General features: G+C 37.9%; 1 protein-coding gene across 6 annotated transcripts in view; it reads left to right on the forward strand.

Moving 5' to 3' along the window:
- The window catches only part of OGDHL (oxoglutarate dehydrogenase L), a 58,575-nt gene that overhangs the window by 22,185 nt on the left and 21,490 nt on the right, over positions 1-14,900 (forward strand). For 5 of the 6 annotated variants that reach the window (XM_087764809.1, XM_087764810.1, XM_087764807.1 and 2 more), the window contains 10 exons: positions 1,954-2,100; positions 2,703-2,793; positions 3,302-3,481; positions 3,864-3,992; positions 4,373-4,552; positions 4,823-4,975; positions 6,341-6,443; positions 7,059-7,187; positions 9,559-9,709; positions 12,963-13,102. In XM_087764809.1, coding sequence (XP_087620935.1) covers positions 1,954-2,100; positions 2,703-2,793; positions 3,302-3,481; positions 3,864-3,992; positions 4,373-4,552; positions 4,823-4,975; positions 6,341-6,443; positions 7,059-7,187; positions 9,559-9,709; positions 12,963-13,102 — 1,403 coding nt within the window. The remainder of the gene's footprint in view (positions 1-1,953; positions 2,101-2,702; positions 2,794-3,301; positions 3,482-3,863; positions 3,993-4,372; positions 4,553-4,822; positions 4,976-6,340; positions 6,444-7,058; positions 7,188-9,558; positions 9,710-12,962; positions 13,103-14,900) is intronic. The other variant, XM_087764812.1, reaches the window with a different exon arrangement.

Genomic DNA, 14,900 nt, shown 5'->3' on the forward strand with positions numbered 1-14,900 from the left:
GTTTCATTTGAACAGAAATTAAAAAGTCACTTGATGGTCAAGTGAATATTGCACTTGAATATGTTTGTTTAACAAGCACTCAGTATGAACCATCTCCATTTATCTTGAGACAAGAATTTCTGCTTTTATTCCTGCCTGTCTGAGCTGCGGAAAGATCTGGGATTTCTAGTAGCATGAAGGAACCGAATGTTCATCTTCTGCCAAATTAATTGTGTGCTGAAAATAGAAGAAAAAAGCTTTACATAAATATCTATTTAGCTATCTCTAGCGTGTTTTTTTTTGTCTGAAAATGATCAAGAAAAAAGATCTGGTTTTGTGGAAAACTGGTTGTGCTCTTGAGATTTGTGGCTTTGTAAAGCAGATAGTCATCATTTTGCTTAAGAATACTGTTTTCAAAAATGTTCATTCCAAGTACTACATACTTCAGGTACTTGAAACTGAATTTTAAAGTAGGATTTCTCATCCCTTGTGGTGTTCACTGACAGGTTATTGAACAAAGGGTCATTTTTAACTCTTCCTTCTCTAAAATATTCATTGTATATCTTTGAGCTACTTTGTGTATGCATTAGTAAACATGTTAGACCCTGATTGTGTAGTCTGATCTTGGCATCTTCTTAAGCCTGTGCAGAGTCAAGCATTTCTAGATTATGCCTTCTGAGAGTACCCATCTTTCTTAAGACTTGCTCCTCACTGGGTACTGAAGACATGCAGTGACAGCGGATCAGCTGCCAGCCCTTGTGAACTCACAGTGGCATATGGGGGACTTGCAAGATGTGACACTGAAAAATCGTAGTTGTGCACACTTAGTGGCAGATTTGCCTCAAATAATGAATGTTCTGCTGGTCCAATACTGGCTTAACTTGCAGCTGCAAAGAGGAGGAAAACAGCATGTACAACCACCACTTTGATTTGCCCCGTAGGACTTGCTGTTCACATGGGACCCCACTTTCAGTTTATATAAACTGGCACAGCCCCACTGGCTTGCCTGAGGAATTCCGGCAGCATAGCTCAGCTGAGGGTCTGGCTTGTCGCTTAGATGCCTGAATTGTAAGGGTATTGATGGGTGAGTTAAGGAGAGTCTTTTGGCAACTCTTCATTTCACTGCTTTTAGGACTTCAATCTAAAAAGGTAAATGTCAGCATTTTAAGTAAGGAATAAGCTGAGTATTAATGGATTATGGCAGTGTTATGAATCAAGGCATTGCACAGATGATGTAACCAATACAGTTATTTTCATGAAGATGTATTTTCTTTGCCTTTTGTATCTCCAAGCTTTACAACATATAATCCTTTCAGCATTTGTTAAAAGGTACTTTTTAACCACTCATATTGCCTCTGGCCCAAATGCATTAAAGAATGAAAGAACATAGAGCTGTCAAGGATTGACATCTTTCTCCTGCTGCAGCTGAGGCAGATACCAGTGTCCTAGTTCTTGGCACGTTACCAACCGTTACATCACACAGTCTGAGGAGCCCTGCCGTTGAATAGGACCTATGAAATAGACGTGCTTTCAGCTGTATTTCTACAAGTTTTTAATAGTTACTTCCAGAAAATACAGGTTCTCTGTTATGTCTTCTTCAATCTGTGGAAGAGACTTCTTTGCTGTTACTCTGCCTTCCCAGTGGTCAGTATATATTTTGTATACATGGGAGAAGCAGAGTTCAACTTGGGAAGTGAATTTTGTCTGAGGTGGAGACTCTTCTTCCTGTCTGAATTGTTTCAAAATCCTGGTAAATACTTCTCAGGTGGAGGAGAAAAAAGACTTAATTCTCTCCTATGTCACCCTCCCTACATGTGACTTACTTCCAGAGGCCTAAAAACATGTATTCACAGATGTTTTAAAGCAGTGTAATGTAATTTTATTTGCTAAAAGATGTTTGACAATAAGTATTTTCTACATTATCTTAATACAAACGCTCTCTCTTGTTTTTTTTTGGGTTTCTTTTGGGCAAAGATTTGAAGACTTCCTTGCTCGCAAGTGGTCTTCCGAAAAGAGATTTGGTTTGGAAGGATGTGAAGTAATGATTCCTGCACTTAAGACCATCATTGATAAATCCAGTGAAATGGGAATTGAATATGTTATAATGGGGATGCCTCATAGGTAATGTCAATGGAAACCCCCCAACAAATGGGTTTATTGTCTTAAGTTTCGGGTTCTAGAATTTTATTAACGAAGTTGATATTAGAGAAGCTAGGGTAGCAAGAGCCAGTCATAGCAAGTAATGGGAACACAGAACTGTAACAGATACCTGTCAGTGAGAGGGTACAGGCTTCACAAGTAAATGCTAGCAAAACTCTCTTTGGTGTGCTTTGAAGCTGCAAGCAAATTTGGCAGCAGCCATGGTGTCTATCCCATTGTATAGATTCTAGAACTGAGAAAGCTTGGTGAGATAGTATCAAACTTAGTTTTGCAGTCTGCCTTAATTAATTATTAATGTCATCATGTTAAAACTGCTAGATGGCTACAAAATTCATTGCTCATACTTGGATAACTAGGCATTTTAAAATGTCTGTGGGAATGCATTGGAAGAACTTTGCAATGGGAGGAGAAGGGTAGAATGAAGGGTTTCAGGTTGAAAAGTTTGAGGTGAACTTCTTACTTGCACATTTCTGACAGAGACGGCTTGCTGATTTTATATGTTTTATGCTGTTAACTCTGTTATTACCATTTTTGGGACATAACTGTGTTTGGAATTTTCTTAGAGGTAGGCTGAATGTATTGGCGAATGTAATCCGAAAAGAGCTGGAGCAGATCTTCTGTCAGTTTGATCCCAAACTTGAAGCAGCTGATGAGGTAAGATGCTTCTTCAATAGATCTATATAGAGAGGTCAACATTCAAGGTAGTTTTTGGTCATGGTTATGATGAAAATAGTGTTATCAGCTGCTGAAATGCATTGTCTTTTCTAGTTTGAGGAATATGATTCGGTAAAATTTCTTAACAAATTTAAAGACTATACTGTACTTCTGACATGCAGAAGGTGTCTTAGGAATGACTGTAGATAAGTAAGTTCCAGCTCATTTGACTGAGTTCGTCATCTCTGAGCATCTTTCTTTGTTTCATATAAATGAAATGAGTATCAATATTCTGTGAATATTTATCCAATATTGAATAGTGACACTGAAATAATAAAATGGAACGCTGTTCCAATTTGAAATTATGGTGTCAAACCCATAGTGCATACTGATGTACAATTAGCTAGATGCATTTTTCAGACGGAAGCACAAAAATTTTAGGTGTAGTCAATCAGATGCAGCTGGTATGAATGACATTCCTGAATCGTGACTACATCTTGTATGTTAGGGATCTGGGGATGTAAAATATCATCTGGGAATGTACCATGAGAGGATCAACCGAGCAACAAACAAGAAAATCACTCTGTCCCTGATGGCTAACCCTTCTCACTTGGAAGCAGTTGATCCTGTTGTGCAAGGGAAGACAAAAGCTGAACAGTTTTATCGAGGGGATACAGCAGGGAAAAAGGTAAAGATTTTTTTAATAAAGTAACTCTTACTGGTAGTTTTTCATATTTATTTTTAATAAAAATAGTTTACCAGTAGTTTTGTGTTACAGAGTCTTCCTCTGTTTCTCCTTCACAAAAGGGATATATCACCTGTTGAACTAGATACGGTTTTTAACATGGTACCTCAAGGGTAACTTCAGGAAGTGGGCTTAAACTTTATTTCATTTGCAAACTGAGCAAAGGCAGCAGAATGCTGACAAGTCTATGGTTTAGTATAGAAATACTGTTCTGTTTTATTAACACTACAGAAATATGGAGCAGAGAAATCCTTCTAAGCAGCTTAAATTGCAGTTTTGCTTTCTAATATGTGTGTGGATATGTGTGTATAATCCTCCCTCTTAGGTTATGTCCATATTATTACATGGGGATGCTGCCTTTGCAGGACAAGGAGTGGTTTATGAGACGTTTCATCTTAGTGACCTCCCATCCTACACTACGAATGGCACTATTCACGTTGTGGTCAACAACCAGGTAACAAGTAGAGCATTTTCCAATCAATTTGTCTGCTGAATAGTTGCTAGTGTATTTCTTTTTATTCTTGTTTGTTATTAGCAAGGTGCATTGTCCCCTCTGTTTGCTAGAATGGTTAGGAGGTTCCTGAAAATGATCAGTATGTAGCAACTCTGAGTGGATAATATTTTATCACCTACACTTATTTCATTCAACTTATAACACTTAATCGGATTAGGTTTGCTTTGTTTTGTTTTTAAGGGAGCAAAAAGAATCTAGCTAGCCAAAATGAAAAGCTGATACTACTGCTGTGTAAATGACTGTTAAATGAAAACCTCAAGTGTTCAAAACAAAGTAGAGGGAAATGCCCACATTTTAGTGGAAGTTTCTGGAATTTTTAGATTGGCTTCACCACAGACCCCCGTATGGCCCGTTCATCTCCGTATCCTACTGATGTTGCTCGTGTGGTCAATGCTCCCATTTTTCACGTGAATGCTGATGACCCTGAAGCAGTGATGTATGTGTGCAGCGTAGCTGCAGAATGGCGAAACACATTCAATAAAGATGTGGTGGTTGATCTGGTAAGTCATGGTTTTCTTAACTTTTCAGTCTGTGTATTATGAACTACTCCCTTATTTTTCTGTGGCTTAGAAGACCCTGTCAAGAAACATATTTTAATTTTAATGGCCTTTAGTTTCTTCATTTAAAAAAACCCAAACAACTAACAGCCCCACAAGAATCCACAAATGTTTTTATACCATAAACCTCCTAAAATATTTGTAAAACTGTGAAATTGAAAGATTCCATTTTACATTTTTCCTTACCAATGGAAACAATCTTTCCCTTTGTAGGTTTGTTACCGTAGGAGAGGGCACAATGAAATGGATGAACCGATGTTCACCCAGCCTCTAATGTACAAGCAAATTCATAAGCAGGTGCCGGTGCTGAAGAAGTATGCTGACAAACTGATTGCAGATGGGACTGTAACGCTGCAGGAGTTTGAGGTACACGTCAGCAGAGTTAAAGGGAACTTAAGAAGCTGTCAGTAGGAAGACACAACTGTCTCTGTATGCTGTCTGCTTAAAAACCTTCCTTTCATTACTGTGATAAGTCTTCACCCTTCGACACTTTCTCATTCAATTTGGTTTGGATTTTCATGTAAAATAGATAGTATTGTTGTAACAAAAGGACTTAAAGTGTTGTGAAGTAATTAATACATATTATACAGAAGAAAATTTGCTTCAGTTCTGAGATTTGTAAAAGGTGATCAGATCTGAATGTTGGAGATGGAGGCATTGGTCAGCTGTTCTTCTTCATCTCTAGAATCTTGATTCAGCAGTAAAACAGTATTTGAATGCTCATAGGTATAACTGTAGCTTCATATTGATAACCTTGGAAGGCTTGTATCCAGCAATTATGCAATAAAATCAGTTTAACCTTTTTGTTTTCTTGCAATAATTCAACTGAGATAATGTGAAATATTCCAGAAGGATGAAGTGTAGAGTCTGGTGCCTGTATTAAGCTGGTTAGGTCTTTACCTTAATCTTTTTGAAAGTCAATGTGTAGACGGCAGATGCAACAAAGGACCTTCTGAGAAGGTGTGGCTAACTATGTAGTGACATAGCATTGCATATCAACAAAAAAGCAGTTTGTGCAGGTGCATTCTGTTACCCACAAGAATGATCACAGCTCATGCAGAACTGGCTATCCTGCACTGTTGTAAGAGTGTGCTGGTAGTGGCATGGGCTTTGGTGACTGGATCCAGGATCCTGGATAGATGTTTTACTGTACAGACTGAGCTCAACATTGCTGTTAATTACTTTTAAGATTAGCTAGCTCAGTAACTTGAGAATGGTTTTGGATTGAAACATAGATACTGTAGAGGCATTTGGCCTCTGCAGAATATGGCTTTGTATCTGTTGCCATTGATAGGTGTAGCCAGCAGATTCTTAGCTAAACTCTCTTAGCCAGACTAGTTTTCTAGGACGTTATTTTCTAGTCTTCAGTGGCTTCTGTATCCTGAAGTATGAGAGCTGCATAATGCTGATCTTAGAAGTATGACTGTAAATTATATTTGGTACTTCAGTTCTGTCTCATTCTAGAGCACTGCTTGCAACTTCGGGTCTTGGTACTCTCCTCTGTAACACCCGTCCAATAAACTGAGTAATTTGTTTAGAGTAATGTGGGTAAGCATGTTTCTAGAAGGCAATTTGATCCTAGATAAAATGAAATTGGTTTTTTGCATAATTGTAACTAATTTTTCTTCTGGAGTTAAATAACTGGTTTTATCTTCCTGATGGTAGGTGTCATCTGTAAGATACAAAGGTGTTAAGTTTATCCGTTCTAAAAAGAAAGTTTTTGTTCTACAGGAAGAAATTGCAAAGTATGATAGAATATGTGAAGAAGCATATACTAGATCTAAGGATAACAAGATACTACATATCAAGCACTGGCTTGATTCACCTTGGCCTGGTAAGAAGTCTCCTTTCACTTACCCTAGTGTTAATATTATTGTGCTTTTATTTTGAGTCCGTATTCTAGGACTGTTAAATGGTTTTTATCAGACAGTGTTCCTTTAAAATAAAATATGTGACCTTTGTTTTGCCCCTGTTAATAGTAAATAAAACATTCTGCCAAATGAACTTGAAAGGGGTGCTTCTTTCTTAAAAAACACGCAGAGTAAAGTGTGACTTTGAAAAAGACATCTTTTCAGTTTAGCAGAGAAGTGTTCTTCCTGTAATGTTAACTGTCTGTGCCTTCAGGAAGGAGGAGTATGTCTCATACTTTTTTTTTTTTTTTTTTTGAGGGATTGAGGTGCCATGTGCCTTTTATTGGCTGCCTGTGCCCACATAGTTGGACTTTGCAGGGAGTGAAAGCAGAAACAAAACAGATCAGTGCCTGTAAGATCAAGTTCTGTTGTCATGCAGACAATCAAAATGATTTTGTCTCCCAGTGAAAGGTGAAGAACTAGGTTCAGGCCACTGTTTAGGATGTACTTTAAGAGTTCTGAGTTTTTAAATAGATTGTAGGTAGTGTAGATATCTCAGAATCAGGCCTTGGACTTCTAACCAAATCTTTTACTTCCAGGATTCTTTAACGTGGATGGAGAACCCAAGAGCATGTCTTGTCCTCCAACTGGCATTTCAGAAGACCTGCTGACTCACATTGGCAACGTAGCTAGTTCAGTGCCAGTCAAAGACTTCAAAATACATGCAGGTCAGCTGGACTCTCTGTTTCTCCTAGTGGCTATGTTTCTTGCTCAGATTTTATATTTCTGCACACGAGTTGCTGTTGGGCCATTTCCCAAAGAGGAAAATGCCTGTGACTTTTATTTTAACTCTTCCACCCTATGGGCAAGGAGAATGTGACAGTTAAGGTCCTGCTGCTTGTTCTCAGCATAATGTTCTTTCCGTATCACACCACTTCTGTTCCCTACCTCATTAAAACAGATTTTCCTCTGAGGGAGGTAAAAGTCTCTTTGTAACATTAAGTTAATTCCTCCTTTTATTCTTCAAGTCCTTGTGGAAAATACTGCTTCTATGCAGCACGTTTGTGGGACTTACTGGGAAGCACTATTAATGCTTTTTTTAATGCTAAAACCAGTGGTAATTTGAGGTCCACTTAAGACACTCTTCTTGTAGTTAGATAACTTTCTACTCAGGCATATAGCTTGGTCTTTTCAGACCTGGCAACATTGCTGATATACTAAGAGCCTAATTTTAGTACAGCTGAAAGGACTCTGTGTGGGCAAATTCAGTTTTTCTTTCAACTTACCATTTAGCATTGATGATAGCACAAATCTAGTGTTTTCTCAAAAAGTCTTAGCTTTTGGTCTCAAGAGATTCAATTCTGAATTTGGCATCTATTACAGTAAGAAGTTAAATGTGCCTGTCTCATGGGGGAGTGCCTGGCACTGTGTCAAAGTTCTGAGTTAATTCTTTTACTCCTTGGTCAGGTTGAAGTCTAGCAGCTCTACAGGGAGCAATAACATGTTCATTCCAGGGGGAAACATGGAGACACTTTGTTTAGGAATCTTTTGTTGGCTGGTAGGGAATGTATTTAGGATCAGGAGAAAGCTTTTTTTTTTTTTCCCCCAGGTAAAATCTCTAGCTAATCTTTCTTCTCCAGAGTCATCCATCAAGGAATAAAGTGTCTCTGCTGTACATGTTCTATGTGTTTGTGTTCCTTTGGGACAATTAAACACCACTACAAGTAATGATGACAGGGCGTTCCCAGTTATCAATTGCAAACTTGTTGAGCAGATACAATTAATAGAAGAACTTTAAATCTCTTCTACACATTTGTGCACTTCGTTGTGACACTGATAAATTTGAAATTATAGTCATCCAATAAAACTTAATATTAGACATTCTAATTAAAAAGGTAAGACAGTCTCTCTTTAGTAACTTGATTAACCATTGACGCTAAGTAACACTTGCCAGTATATAAGATAGATTTATGGTTCAAACCAAACTTTGGTCTGCTAGATTTTTTATGCAGTTTAAAAGGCCATGAAAGAGAAAATTTTGGGAGAATTAAAAGGGGAAGAGCACCTTTGAAATACTTTGTCCTTCCACTAGAACGAAACAGCTTAATCTCTTGCAGTCTTTCAACAAACAATTGGAAGATTATTTTGTTTTATTAAATGTTTAGTATATTCTAAAGAGGAAATTTTCAAGATTTTTTTTACTTAAAATGCAATAATTTCAATGAAAGAATAGTTTTATGTAGAAAGGAAACGGCGATTTTTGTAAAAATGGGGAAGTAACAAAGGGAAGTATGGGAGAATAAACAAATGGGACAGCTTGCCAAAAACATCAGTGTAGATGTGAAAATAAGATGGTGTCAAGTGACACTGAATACACTAAGCTTATAACCTCAAAGCTGGAAGCACCCGTGTAGAGATTTGAAGTTTTATTCCCTTTAAAAGTCACAGTGTTGCCACTTGTGTTTTGGCTTACCAAGTTATAAAATCTTCACTGTAAAAAAACAAAAAAATACAAAAACAAAAAAAAACCAACCAAAAAAAACCAAAAACACAAAACAAAAAAACAGCTTTTGGTTACCAACCACAAATCCATTGGCAGCTGCTGCAATTTCCTATTTATATGATATCCATAGTATTCATAGTATTGATTAATCTGCCCTGTTTCTCTTTGTAACATCCCCAGAAGTCCAATAAGACAAATGCCAAGAAAAAATGAGAGAGAGAGAGAGAGAAGAAAAAATCACAAACCCAATAGCTGATGTTTTCAGTCTCTTATAAAACAGTACTTGGTGTTAGAGATGTGAAAATAAATCTTTAAGAAGTGTTTCACCAGGAGTCTCTTTAATGGTCCTCAGTAGTTTCTGACACAGCCAATCTTATTTTCTTCTTCTAGAGCAAGGTACGAACATTATGCAACCCTTTGCCTGGGAAACAAGTTGTTTTACTTTGTTAGCAGTTCAGTTCTAGAAGAACAATTTGTAGACACTATTAGGATCTGTGTTTAAGTTAGCCAGTGGGGAAGGAGAATGGTGAATGTAATGTGACTATAAAATATCTCTGAAGTAGATCCACTGATATCTGATCTTTATTCCAATGTAGGACTCTCTCGGATTTTGAGAGCCCGCTTAGAAATGACCAAGAACAGGGTTGTTGACTGGGCCTTAGCAGAGTACATGGCTTTTGGCTCTTTTCTGAAAGAAGGGATCCATGTCCGACTAAGTGGACAGGATGTGGAAAGGGGTACTTTTAGGTGAGTACCGAGATAACTGTTAAATGCTGTCCCATACTTAAAGAAACACCTTGACATTTTTTAAACAATATGGTCTTCTGCGGGGAAGGGGAAGTTGAAGCTATTCAGCATCAATCTGGATGTTATAGATTCTGGCAGTCAAGAATAATCAAATCTCCTGTGTATCTGTAAACAGCATTTTAAAGAATTGCATTTAAGGCAGAACAAATGTCCTTAGATACTTTCTTCCTTTTCTTGCTGAAAAGCAGAAATTATTTTTTTTTTTTCTGCTTTTTAACTAAAAATTCTACTACAATCCATCTAATTGCTGAGAAGTAAAAGAAGGGTATTTGCTGCTGCAGATTCTGAAGTCTTTTAAATACCATTCCAGTGGAGGCTGCTTGGAACGCGGGTATCCTGTGAACAAACACATTGCCAGTTGGCAAGGCTTTCTTAAGTGAAACAAGATCCTTCGTACCGAGACTTTTAATGACTATGGAGCATGAATGAATGCAGAATCTGATCACTTGGTAAAAATATATATGGTTCTGCTGCCTTACCTGATTCTCCATGGAGTGAAATGTTAATGATGTATTTAATTGAAGCCTTTGATGCGAAGCCCATTGCTGGGGGTGAATGAACTAGCAGCTGCACTGTGCTTCATTGTGAATGCTTGCAGAAAAGAGATAAATCTTGGTGCCTGTCTTCTCTGGTACAGTGCTCTGTTTCTGTGCTGAGCTTCATTTGGTATCCAGTCTTTTGGGCTTTCTTTTTGCTCCCATTCTTTTTTTGCTCCCATTCTTATGACAGTTTAACAAAATCCTTCAGACAAGACCTGAAAACAAAACTGAAAATGGGGAGATTTCTCCTCCTCCTCCCCCCCCCGCTGCCCTGATTTCTGATCCTCCTTGATTTCAGTACCACGGTTTTGTAAAGTGGTGAGCATCTCCTGGGAGAGGAACACATGTGTTCATTGTTTAGCAACCTACCCACCTATTTCAGGTGAGTGCTTAGTCATGTCTAGCACACGCCTATAGACTTGTCTTGAGAATACTGATTCTCTGTATTCCCAGTTCTCTCACTGGTGGAAGAGGATTTTCCAGAACTATCATCCAGATTTTCTTGATGTTTGTTTAAGATAAAAATAATTATTGTGCTCACAGCAATATAGGGAAAAAAGAAAAAAACGTGTTCAAATAAAAAGCTATTCAGACTGGCTAAGGTGAGCTATGGATTCCTGTGCCATCCGGATTTTATTATTCAGTCTTTTAGAAAAGGAGTAAAAAGGCATTCAGATAAATTCTTGTGAAGTTCAGGACTGAAGCTGGTACTGCAGATGTTTGAGTTATAGTAACCTGGTTCTCCTTTACCTGGTTTTGAGTTTGCCTGATGGGATCTACAAAATACTAGCCTATGGTGTGATTATGAATTTTTGCTATGAATGTGATAGGGTAGTTGACCAATAAAGGGTGAGATTAAAAAAGTGGCTTGGACCTGAGGAAGTCAGAGAATGTTCGACTACTCTATTAAACAGAAGAGAACACTGTAGAAATGTGTAAGACTGTTATACTGTATTCAGGCTCATTTCATCAGAGGAATAGGTAGAAAAGTTAATTTGTGGTACAAGCACATCTAAGAGAGACTGCAGTTCTCGGTAAAGCTGCTCTTTTTTTAGCTGTGGTTTGGTTTCTTTGTCATTTATAATAAAGGTGAGCAAATTCTCTAACAACTGAAGACATTTGCAAATGCTGGTGCATTTTTATTGGAAAAAACACATTGCAAACACATTAAAAGTATATGTCATTTTATCCTCTCTCTATTGAGAAGACACTTCTTCACCTCCCAAAATCCTTGAAGTACATAATGTCTCGGATCTCTGGGGCTAGTTGGAGAGGGGGCATCAGCTAGAATTTGGGACGAACTGAAGATACTGTGTTGCCATAATGAAAACATGATGGGAGTGCTTTCATTATTTTGGAGCTTCTGAAGTGCTGTCTAGAAAATAGTACTTTCTGTCAGTATTCAGTGTGACAACTTGCTTTCTCTCTGTTTCAGTATTCAACATTATCAATAGACAGAGGCTAGATAAAACTGCAGATAGAAGGACTGGGCCCCTTCTCATCTTGGAGACACTCTAGAGAAGGGAAGGGGGAGAGAGAGACTTGATTCTGTACTGGTGTGATGTCAGTAAACCTGATAATCGCACAACAGCAAAATCTGACTTGCATGTCTGTATTTCTGGCTGTCCATCTACGTTCGTTGTAATTGCCTTTTGCTGGGGAAACACAAAACTTCATGCTCAAGAAGCTTATCGCCTAGCTAGGCCTTCTATCTTCATCTGAATGACAAAAATAAAATGACAGTGGCAAAAATTCCTACCTAACAGCTGTCTGGTGTGTGTATTTTCCCCTATCTACCTACCTCCCTGTGCTGTTCTTCAAAGATTCTGTCTTCCTGGCCTTGTATTGTTGACTTCTAAATACATTTCAGAGCTCTTTTGCTAGCATTCATTATAGCAAAGGGAAGTACAAAAAGATTCAGTCTTTAGTTCAGTGTTGGCAGCTATACAACACGCAGCAGTTGTTACCAGTATAATAACTGTCCTTATGTTAGCAGTTGTAAAGCTGGACATATTGGTGTGATTCACTCAGTCTGCTCAGAGTTAATGGATGACAGTAATTACTTCAGTCATCTCTGTTTTGGTAGGGTTCCTTGGTGCCCCATTCTAATGCTGATTAATGGTGTTCTAGAGAGCTGTAAATGGTGCATGCGAGTGGAAATAGCAGGAAAGAGGATACAACTGCTTCAAGTCTTGGTGCTGAGATTAGATTAGATTAAATTTTTGCATAAAAGACAAACAACAGTTGTTTTAAGGAAAAGATTAATAGAATTTGCCAGGGAGGCAGAATGAAATGTTTTTAATGACAATTTTTTTCTTCTTTTCTTTTTTTTTTTTTTTTTTTTGCTTTAATCGGTCTATTTCATAGCAACAACCTCCCCTCCCTCCCAGTTCTACTAGTGATGAGGTATTTTCAGTTTTCATGAGTGCTTGAGAACAAGCCTTCAGTGAAAGTCCTTATAGTGCAGCAGTTGTATTTAGACATGTGATTGTATCGCTAGATTTCAATGAAACCACGGTGTTGTGTAAAGCAAAGATAACTGTGTTGCTTGCATGCTTTCTAGAACATAGCCTTGATGGTTTATCTTTGAAAATAGCTCTGTTAAACCCCAAAGTTATTCTTAGCTAATAAATTTCTTCAACACCTATTTGCAGCCATCGTCATCATGTGCTTCATGATCAAGAAGTTGACAAGAGAACGTGTGTTCCCATGAATCACCTTTGGGAGCAGCAGGCCCCCTATACTGTGTGCAACAGCTCCCTTTCCGAATATGGTGTCTTAGGTATGTCTCGGGGTAACTATCCAACAGGTCTGCTTATGTTTTAATAGGTCTCAAACAAGATGTAGGAAGTGATGACTGCTAATTAAGAGGGATTTTTTTCTGATTTTGCTTTAATGTGGTTAAGCCTCCTGGCTACAAAGTTTTACTTTGTTACTTGAGTTTGCCAAGCCTCAAAGCAAACAAACAAAAGTCTCCTTTTGCTAGTGGCATTTAAAAATAAAAAACTGTTGTATTTTGACATTCTCGCATTCATAGCAGTTTTGTATCAGGTGGGAGCCAGGAATTGCAGAACAGGGGCCTAAAATCCAATCAAAATGCCTCAACTGATTCCCCCCACCTCACCCCCTGAAAAAAGTAGTTCTACTAAGAGATTCAATAAATTTACCCTGTTCATTGTAAGATTTGTCCCTTGTGGACTTCTTGTCTTGAAAGTTTTTTAAAAGCTCATTGTAGTATAAACTTTAAGCCAAACTCTTTTTTTCCTACAGTGTGCTATGATGGGTTTTGTTTTTAATTTAACATTTTAGTTTTAACATTTTAGCATACATTAAAAATGAGAGGGGAAAACTTCAACCGGGTGGTTAATTTAACATTTTAGTTTTAACATTTTAGCATACATTAAAAACGAGGGGGGAAAACTTCAAGCGGGTGGTTAGTTGGTTGGTTGGTTTTGTTTCGTTTTTTTGTTTTCTTTAATTTTTGAATGTGTTGCCTGCAGTATCAGGCATACGAATTTGCAAGTTTCAGTGTGCTTGCAGCGCAAAACTTCCTGCACTCTTCAAATGGTACGCCTGTTTGTTTAGGCTGCTTAGAGCATACTTGTACTTCAAAACCATAAACTGGGAGACTTAAGCAGCTTTAGGTGGAAAAGTCACAGAATATGCTAGCATTGGTCTCATTAGTATTCAACAGGAAATTACATAGTAATGATGGAAGGTGAATTTCAGAGTATAACGTAGCTATACGAGAAGCAGAGCTCAGCAAGAAAGAGAATGTGGAAAAAAGCTGTGAAACAGTTATATATGGAACAGGTATCAAAGCTCTCCCTCTCATGTTCTGGCATCTCTTAAACAAGCATCCCCACATTTTATAATTATGGGATTCAGTTGAAAGTATCCATCTGTTGTGGTTGATCTTGTCAATGCTGGAACATGCACCTAATGCTTTCTCAAAAGGGGAGAAACTGACAAGAAAATCAGGGATGCTTTGTAATACAGATATAAAAATCCATCCCAGCCTTATCTGAACTGCTATTCTGAATGGTGCTATTTCAGGAAAACAAATTCTTGTTAGTGGTGGTATTAATCATAGTGAATTATATTTTTCATACTGGACAGACGTTTTACCTTCAGCCACAGACAATGGATAACCTCACTCCGACATGATGAGGGTGGCAAGAGGAATGTGGAGCACAAAACAAATAAATCTAATAATTTATCAAAAATGTTATTGATTCTATGGATAAATAATGAAATATTGTTTCATATCCATTTTGGAGCTAGTGTGAAGGAAAAAGATGAAACATTGTAGTAGATAAAGATGGTAATTGGCAGCTGCTTGCTTCAGAGTTCCAGAAATACTTGATCACATAGTCATTTTTACCTATGTTGTGGTTTAACCCCAGCCAGCAACTAAGCACCACACAGCCCCTCGCTCACTCTCCCCCAGTGGGATTGGGGAGAGAATTGGAAGGGTAAAAGTGAGAAAACTCGTGGGTTGGGATAAAGACAGTTCAATAGGTAAAGCAAAAGCCACGCAAGCAAGCAAAGCAAAGCAAGGAATTCATTCACTACTTGCCATCGGCAGGCAG

The sequence above is a fragment of the Nipponia nippon genome, unplaced genomic scaffold (assembly GCF_047370975.1).
Source record: "Nipponia nippon isolate SJK-2023a ecotype South Korea unplaced genomic scaffold, ASM4737097v1 scaffold_3, whole genome shotgun sequence".
Classification (NCBI taxonomy): Eukaryota; Metazoa; Chordata; class Aves; order Pelecaniformes; family Threskiornithidae; genus Nipponia; species Nipponia nippon.